Source organism: Falco biarmicus, chromosome 1, assembly GCF_023638135.1.
Source record: "Falco biarmicus isolate bFalBia1 chromosome 1, bFalBia1.pri, whole genome shotgun sequence".
In the NCBI taxonomy this organism is placed as follows: Eukaryota; Metazoa; Chordata; class Aves; order Falconiformes; family Falconidae; genus Falco; species Falco biarmicus.
The window spans coordinates 22,753,851-22,763,114 of NC_079288.1; the positions used below are offsets into that span (position 1 = coordinate 22,753,851).

Sequence of the window (9,264 nt, forward strand, 5' to 3'; positions counted from 1 at the left end):
GTACTACAGATCTAGACTTCCAAAAACGGTACAAAATTTCAGGTTTCAGCCATGGTGGGTCACCAAGAGATGCCACCAAGAGATGCCACAGCATGCCCCGAAGAAGCCTGATGCCCGGGGAAGCGCCGGAGCAGGCGGCACACGGGCACCAACCATGTCCTGGAAGGTAGGTGGGATCACCACCGAACCGCAGCCTGACCTTGGGCTCACCACCTCTGCGGGTGAGAAAGAGAAAAAGCTTTTACAGAGTGATAACAAGCAGCCAAACCTCAAAAACTGGGAGGTTCCCACAGAAATTCAGCAAATACGAGTTATACACACACGAGAGCTTAATCGCTGGCAAGGATTAATTCAACTCCAACCCAACCCTCCTTTCATGAGATGGCTGGCTCAACTCAGGCAAGTCACCCACCAAGCCACGGTGTGGAAATGACCTGCTAGCACTAATTGCACTAATCCCAACAGGAATAACGAGTCTTCTGTCCCAGCACCGCTCATCACCACCCACGTGGTCATTGCTCGGCCGCCAGCGGAGCAGGCAGCTGCCGGCAGCCCTGCCTGTGAGGGGTTAACCACCCACGGAGGAGCCTCTGGTGCACGCTCACGTCATGGAAATACTCAAGTAACCACAATTTTCTCTATTGCTTTTTGGCTCCAGTTCTTCAACATTTCTACACTTCCAGCCCAGATCTCTGCTACCTGTTTTCCAGCGAGGTAATTGGTACGGACAGCAGCTCAACCAAGCAGTTGGCAATTATTTTTTTTTTAATATAGGTTACTGTTATACTTTCTACCTCCAATACTATCAACACTGAGATACAAAAAAAGATTGTGAGTCACAATACCAGGAAAAAAAATAATTAAAAAAATGCAGATGCACAATAATAAATGGAGGTGGGCTGGGGGGGTGGTGCTTTCTGGGTATTAATAGCGCACCAGGTTGGACTGAGCCCCAGACAGCTCTGTCCTGCTGCTGCCTGCCCACCCACAGCACCCATGGGCTCCTCTCCTCCATTCCTCCACCCCTCCCAGCTTTCCCAGTCCTCCCAGTCTTCCCAGCATCAGCTGTTTCTCCTGCCCAAGGTGCACTACCCTCCTTGCCTTCACTCCATCTGAGATGCCATGGGAGGTCATCCATGAGTGCTATGTGAGAACCAGGGAAGGGGAGTGGAAAAAAGGGAAAAAAGAAAAGGAGAGACAAAAAGTCAAGCAGAAAGCCCCATCCCTCACCTGATAATCACAACCTGCCTTAATATTTCCACCCTGTAATTGAGACCACAAGTGCCAGCAACGCTCCCGGGAAATATCCCAGCAGCTTGGCTCCCGGTCCCCATCCCGCTCTCAAGCATCCCCCCCCTCTGGACCGCTCTGCCAGCCGGTTCCTGACCTTAAGACACATCAAACCAGCCCAGGAGACAAGCTGGTCCTCACCCTGATGCCGCTGCTGGGCACGATCAGCAAAGCGAGGCTGGGAGGGAGCACTGCCTGCTGCCCAGGGCTGCCCAAGCGCCCTGATGGGCTTTTCCCGGGGGGAAAAAATACTGAATCGGAGTTTTAGAGCACCCTTGTGGAATGTCAACACCCAGGTGCCTAGCCTTACCTGCCAAAAGGTTTGCCATTCTGCTTTTACTGCCCTGAATTCCCCGTGAAGCATAGCTTAGGTGTGGCTTTTAACATCTTAACACTCCCTTTAACAGCCCCGAAAACATTAATGGGGATGGGGCATCAGTGACCCATCAGGTGAGCTCGATGTACCAAGAGAAAAGACTTTGTGGCTGGTCAGACACAGCAATGCCTCGCAGGGAGGAGCCCCTTCCCCAGGACCAGCTGGGCGAGAGGCACAAGGTGCAAAATCTCAACATCTGGCTCATAGCTTACAAAGAATAACCCTAAAAAAAAAAAATATTCTGGAGGGGCATCAGCATCCCAGCTGGCTCTGCAAATGCTGCGTGTAGGACAAAAATCAAAACTGGCTCCTCCAGAGGTCTGAACGTATCAAAGTGTCAAACCACCTCATTTTTCAGGACTGTGAAAACGAAAGCATCTCAGGGTGGCTTGCAGCCCTGCGAGGTTTCTGCTGCCTTTCAATAATCCGTTGGGATCCCAGTTGCAGATCACGGAAGGGCAAAGGGAATGCCGGTCCCAGGGGAGGTTTCATGCACCAGGGAGGGCATGGGCTGCACTCACCCCAGCTCTCAAGTGCTGCCCAGGGCAGCTCTCAGCCCCAGAAAATAACAATCACCTGCTGTAAGTTGCCCGAAGCTGCGTACACTCAGCCCTGCTGTGTGCCAGCATCTGCAATTGTGGGTACCCAGCAAGGATGTCCTGCAGGGTCCGTGCCAGGAGCATCGCCTGGGCTGTGGATGTGCCAGGACAGACCCACCTGCAGGACAGGGCTGATTTAGCCACAGCCAGGAGCCTCCTGCTTTCACACCATCCCTTCTGCAGGAAGAGATCAAATGCAGAGGGAAAAGGCAGCGACTTGGATGCTTCTCAAAAATTAAAATTCTCCTCGGTGGGAAGAAAGCAAGAGCAACACCAGGCATCAGATGATGCTTTCTACTCAAGAAAAAAAGGTTTGAGGGGAAGCTTTAAAAAGAAGAAAAAAAGACAAAACTCAACTGACTTGCAACATAAATATCAATAGTGTTTTGCAGAGGTTTACCCTGGAGGGAGATGGCCAGAGAAACATGGCTCGACAGCTTCAGATCAGATCTGGCCATTAGAAAAGGCTTAAAACACGCAGGGAGACCGACACCACTGAAAAAGCAAAGAGCAGATGTGCGGCCATGCGCTGATGGCTGGAGCAGGGATCAAAATAGGCACCTGAAAGCCTGGGAAGGGGATGAGCCTGCAGGAAGGGCGATGTTCGGATGCTAATGGTGTTTTTAGGGGACCCGCTCCAGCGCCTTTCTGGGAACAGCGCATCCCAAGCCAGCATCCAGGCACACGCAGCACACCCGACTCCTCCTAAATCAGCCTTTTCTAGCACCAGATCTGCTACCCCCAGCTTTAAAACCAGCAAGGAAATAAAAATGTTAATGAAGTAACTTGTGCCATAGGGGAGGCCAACCCCTTGCCCCCCCAGCACAGCCCCTGCCTCTCCTTCCCCTGGAAATTTCCCCCCCTCCGCCACACCCCGTTCCTGCAGCATTTGAAGGGCAGACATCAGGTTTTCTCTGAACACTGCTCTTTATTCACGATTTTTTTAAAAAATAGATGTGAGAGCAGGTAACCTCAGAGGATGGCACAGGGATGAAAATCCCAAGTTTCTTCTTGTCCAATTAGAAAAATTTTGTGTAGTCTCTCCCCAGATTTGACAGTGTTCACAAGGTTTCAATGCCTCAGCATTTCTCCTAAGGGAAAGGATTTGGAGGAGGAGGAAAAAAAAAAAGCCCGTAACATGTTTATGAATCAGACTGTTAAGCGTGTGTTTCGGGGGTGGAAGAGGTGGGCGATGCGCAGAGGAACAGAGAGCAGAGTTAGATGAGTCAGAAAACGCTGCTTTTCCTCTCCTTACCGGCATCTCAAATATTTCAGCATGAAATAGAAGTTTTGGTTTTTTTTCATTGTCAAGAGAGAGTCGGAGCGTAACCTTGGCTGGTTAGAAACTGCCGGCAGCTCATCTGATGTTAAGTAACGCACCGCAATTAAGAGTACGCACCAGGGCGCGTGCATGCACACGCACGTGCCGCCCTGAGTATAGGCTGGGAAAAGGATGGGAATAAATAATGTATCAGTGGGGTTTTGCTGCTGCTTCTAGCAAAACAGGGGCTTGCACACATGCTCACACCAAAGAGCAGAAAGCTCCTCGTGAACGAGCCTCGGTGGGTTTGGAGAGAGCTGCAACACATCACCGGCTGGATTTGGGCTCGCGGACATCTCCTCCTCCTCCTCCTGCCCAAGTAGGCTGGGGCACACATGGTCAAAAATACATGCAAGAGCTGCAAGATGCTGAAATAAATCTTACAAAGGTGTAGAGAGGTGCGGTAGGAAAGAAAAGCCGATTTACTTGTGGGCTTTGAGATCACCCAGTGCTGAAGGTGGCTTGAACACTTAAACCACCCATCACGTAAATACCGTTATCCGTGCAGCGGGGCACGGGAAGCTTCGAAGAGCATTGGGTACCACGCTGGGGATCAGTCCCAAGAGCGGTAAGGGTAAAGAGGATGGGTGAGACCCCGAGGAGGGCTGGTGGGCAGGGGCTGGCGGTTCCAACTGCAGACGGCAGCAGGGCTTCTGCTTCCGAGTCAGAAGAGATGAAATGCAAGAAGAGATAAACACCCCTATGCTGCAAACAGCCCGGCACTTGACTCTGCTGACATTCACAGTCCATTTAGGTTAGCGATGAAGCAAATAAAATTATGCATATGCATTAACACTAGCAATATCTTGCCTGAAATGTATGCTCACTTACACATGGAAATCCGTTTAGAGAGAGAAATCAGAGCTATATTCAAAACAGAAATATCACTTGACTCTCCATGGGGCAACTCCTGTTTTCATCTGCCATTCTTTGGCAAAACCAAAATAATTTCATCAAAATCATGCCCCTGGTTTTACGTCTAGAAAGAAAAATGTTTGTATCCCTGCACCCTCCTGCTCAGTCTATTATAAAATAAGAGATGCGCATTTTTGGCTTTTGTATTTATTTTTTTTTAAAGCTGTTGTGGTCTAAAAGCAACCTGTGGAGCTTGGTGCTGGCAGCGGGGAGGAGGTTTAGGGAAACGCCTGCCGGGCACACGAGGAGCATCCAAAGCTTGTATTAGTTAAAATTAACTTTGGAGATTCAGGAGCCTTTTAAGAATCATCATGGTGAGACATAAACATTCTGCAGCTTCTCCAGTTTCCTTGGCAAATGAAATGGCCATGCTGACAGCACCGATGACAGATCTGAAACTAGAACATGAGCTCTTCCTAACGGAGAAATATCTTCTTCCAGCCCAGTAATCTATATCTCACTGCTTGGCTGCCAAGCCACGAACTGGAGATATTAAATAATCAGTATTGCTCTCTGTTTCCTCCTGCAAATGTAAATGCGAGCACTGGAACTGAAAAAGCAATTCTAGGCTGCAAAAAAAATACACACACCCCACCTCCAAATACATATTTTTAATATAAAACACACCAACGGCCACTGCTTCTCACTTCACGCTGGAGCTCATTGCAGCTATTATTTTTTAAAATGCATCAACACAATAAATAAATTTTAAAAAAAGCAGCAGAGAGCAGCTCTCTGAAGTATGTTGGGAAGCAGTTTTTAAGAAAGATGGTGTATTTTAGATTGCGATTCACAACCACACCGGCAGTTTGGTTTCAGGTTTAAAAGGAAATGAATGAATATGAGAGAGGAGGGTGCAAAACCGAATCTAGCTGGAGCTGAAGGTCTGCTCTGCGCTTCAAGCCACGCAATATTTGAATTTTCTTCCCCCTTCTGCGCGAGCTCAAGTCACCCAACTGCCTTGCATTTCCGCTGCCGGAGACGAACTTAAGCCTAAATTAAATGCAGTTTAATACAGGCCATCGTCAGGACCTGTGCTCCAGCACAAGCCCGGCTCACCGTCCCATGCTGCTCCCCATGCCACCCACCCCCGGAGTAGCTCCCCCAAACAGGGCACCCATGGGTGCTCCAGTGCAGCTGAGGTCGGCTCCTGCTGCCTCACACAACCTGCAAGTTTGTGCCGTGCTGGGAAAAAGGCTCTTTGCTTAACACCGAGGTTTAAACCCAAGCAAACTGCACAGGTTCCCACTCTACATGATTTTAAGCTGTGCTAACCTGTCCGCATCTCATCCCCATCATGAGAAAAATACAAATACCGCACCGAGATTGCAAAAATTCAGAATTCTTAAAAATCTTTGACCACATTTCAACTGATGGCTGCACCTGCTTTCAACGTCCATGCACAGCACTCCAAGAGTGCTCTGCTCGGAAGGCAAAAGCCACGGGACATCCCAAAGGCAGAAGCTCTTGCGAACTGACAGCCTGTAAGACACCCAGCACTGGGCTGTATGGGAAGCAAAACCGTAGAGAGAGGCAAGCACAGAGCCGTTGCTTGCAAGAGGGGGAAGGAAGAAGCAAAAAACCAAGACAACAAACTAATTGCCACCACTAACCCTTTGCTTTGCACCTACGTCACACATTCGAGCTACCTTTTTCAAGGCAGAGAGCCCGGTGCCACCGAGCAGCCAACGTGCCTGACTCAGCGACGATGATTCACTTGGGCAAACAGGAGGACAAAGCCACCACGAGCCCCACAACGGCGATGCCTGTAGGTGACACGCTGCTGCACGGTACAGAACACCCACCATCCCCACGCTCCCCTGGGGCCGAGGGATAGCATAGAAACGTTGGGAGCAATTATACCTTGAAATCAGACTGAGCACCTGGTTGCGAAGGATGTGTTTTGCATTCAGCCCCCCAAGCAGAGGGGTTGCCCCCCTCCCAGCTAACCAGATGGGTTGCCCTCCTCCAAAATCAGGAGAGGTGTGATGCTCCATGGCTTATACCTCCTGCCCAGCGCTCCGTGGAAAAGCCCCCAAATCCAGCACTGACCACGCTGGCTCAGGCAGCAGAGCAGGAGCTGCCTGGTACGGGGAGCGCAGGCGGGATGGGGACCCCAAGTGCAGCCCAGCACATGGGGCTGCTGCTCGCAGGGCTCGTCTGGAGGAGGCACAGCCCCCCCAGCCCCGGCCAACACTGAACCCTCAGGACCCTGGCAACGCAGAACCCCCAGCCCCGGCCAACGCGGAACCCAGGACACTGGCCAATGCAGACCCCCCAGTCCCAGCCAATGTAGAACCCTCAAGACCCCGGCCAATGCGGAACCCCCACCCCAGCCCCGGCCAACGCGGAACCCCCAGCCCCGCGAACAGAGATGCGGGCAGCAGCAACGCTGCCAGCATCCAACCGGGCTTCCCGAGCCTCATCCCCACAGCTCCAGCGAAAAGCAGCTGCAAGAAGCCCCCGGCCAGGGGAGCCCCCACGTTTGTCTCCCCACAGAACTTCAGGAGGGGACCTGCCGCCCCGAAGCACTGGGGCAAGCTCACCTGAAGCCCCCCGCTCCCACCCTGGGGGTTAAGGGCCCCCCTCCTGCCACAGCCCCCACAACCAAAGTCACCCCTCGCTGGGTGGGTTCAGGCACCCCAGTGAGCCCCCCCTGCACTTATAAACCCCGAGTTTAATAATTCCCCTTATCCAGCCCAGAAGATGCCAGCTGCTGGAAGAGGGCTCCCAGGCCAGCGCAGCGGGACCCCAGCTCACCCCCCTGGCACCCCACGTGTCCCCCTGCCACCCTGTGTCCATCCCCCCCACCTCCCCAGCAGCACCTACAGCCCCCCTGGCCCATCTCAGCCCCCTGCCACCCCGTGTGTCCCCCTGCCACCCTGCGTCCATCCCCTGCCCCATCTCAGCCCCCTGCCACCCCGTGTGTCCCCCTGCCACCCTGCGTCCATCCCCTGCCCCATCTCAGCCCCCTGCCACCCCGTGTGTCCCCCTGCCACCCTGTGTCCATCCACCACCACCCCAGCACTCTCGCCCCTCCCCGCCGCCACCCCCCGGCGCTGGGGCTTCCCTCTGTCACCCACAGGCAACGGGGGAACCCCCCCCCCCTTCCTGGCGACACATCCGTGTCCCTCCCGCTCCCAGACGCTCCGCCACAGGAATTAATGCCCCGCTAATTGCCAGCGCCGCCCGGCCGCCCACATCCCCGGTAATTAGCCCTTAATGAACGCCGGGAAATGCTCCCCTAACCAACAGGTGCCGCCCGCAACCCCCGGGGCGGGGGGCTCCGGGCAGCACCCCAATCCCTCCCGGTGCCTGTCCCGGCGGGATGCCGGTGTGTGCCCCTGAGGGGGGTGTCCCCCTCCCGGGGTGGGGTGCCCCCCCCACCCCCCGGCAGCACCCCCCGCCCCGTCCCGCCGCACTGACCATTGGGGCCGTACCGCTCCCGGCTGCGGCGGACCTGCTCGGGGCTGAGCCCGCAGCTCTCGGTGACGCCGAAGCGGCGCAGGACGTCGAGCACGGGCAGGCTGTGCGCTGCCTCCATGCCCCGGCCGGCCCGGCCCGGCTGCGCGGCGCCCCGCACCCTGGGGCACACGGCTGCGCTCGCACGGCGCCGCTCCGCGCCTCGCCGCCCGCCCCGGGGCCGACCCCCGCCGGGACCGCCCCGCCCCCTGGGGCCGCCCCGCCCCCGGACCCGCCCCCCAGCCCCGCCCCGCCCCAGCGCCGCCCCCCGCCGGGCAGCGGGCCGGGGTCCCCCCGCGAGCCGTGCCTTGCAGCGCGAGCGGCGCCCCGCCCAAGGCGCCCCACACCCTTTTGTTTTAATATTTCTGAAAATTTTAATATTTCTGAAATTTTTAATATTTCTGGGGGGTTTAATTATTTCTGAATTTTTAAATATTTGGGGGGGGTTAATATTTTCGAACTTTTTATTATTTCGGAATTTTAAAATATTTTGATTTTTTAAAATATTTTGGAACTTTTTATTATTTCGGAACTTTTTAATAGTTTGGGATTTCTTAATACTTATGATTTTTTAATATTTCTGAATTTCTTATTTTTTCTGATTTTTTTTATATTTTGGGGTTTATTAATATTTTTGGATTTTTTAATGTTTCTGGATTTTTTACCATTTCTGATTTTTTTTCTATATTCCTGATTGGGTTTATTATTTCGGAATTTTTTAATATTTCGGGATGTTTTAATATCTCTGATGTTTTTTAATATTTCTGAATTTTTACTCTTTCTGAAATTTTTATTCTTTCTGATTTTTATATATATTTTGGAGGGGTTTATTATTTCTGAAATTTTTAATATTTTGGAACTTTTTATTATTTTAGAATTTTTTATTCTTTTGGAACTTTTTAATATTTTGGAGTTTTTTAATATTTCTGGAATTTAAAATATTTCGGAATTTTTTTATTTCTGATTTTTTTATTATTTCTGATTTTTTAATATTCTGGAATTTCTTAATATTTCGGAATTTCAAAAAGTTTTAATGTGTCAGATTTTTTATCTTTCTGATTTTTCTTATTATTTCTGAATTTTTTATTATTTATGAACTTTTTCCTATTTCTGAATTATTCCCAACTTGTGGGCAGTGATGCTGGCGGCCAGGGAACCCAGGGAACTCCCCCCGGCTGCTGGGGGGGTGCGGGGGGCGCGGGGTGCCCAGGGCAGGTGGCCACCGCGGGATGGGGGGCAGTGCCCGATGGCGGTGGTGGCCCTGCAATTACCAACCCTGCCTGGCACTAATTAACCCCCCC

At 52.2% G+C, this 9,264-nt stretch overlaps 1 protein-coding gene across 2 annotated transcripts in view; it reads right to left on the reverse strand.

Moving 5' to 3' along the window:
- Positions 1–8,148, reverse strand: part of ATP2A3 (ATPase sarcoplasmic/endoplasmic reticulum Ca2+ transporting 3) — a 58,806-nt gene extending 50,658 nt beyond the window's left edge. For both annotated transcript variants that reach the window (XM_056335040.1, XM_056335031.1), the window contains exon 1: positions 7,928–8,148. In XM_056335040.1, the coding sequence (XP_056191015.1) occupies positions 7,928–8,045 (118 nt within the window). In that variant the 5' untranslated portion in view covers positions 8,046–8,148. The remainder of the gene's footprint in view (positions 1–7,927) is intronic.
- Positions 8,149–9,264: the final 1,116 nt, after the last annotated feature.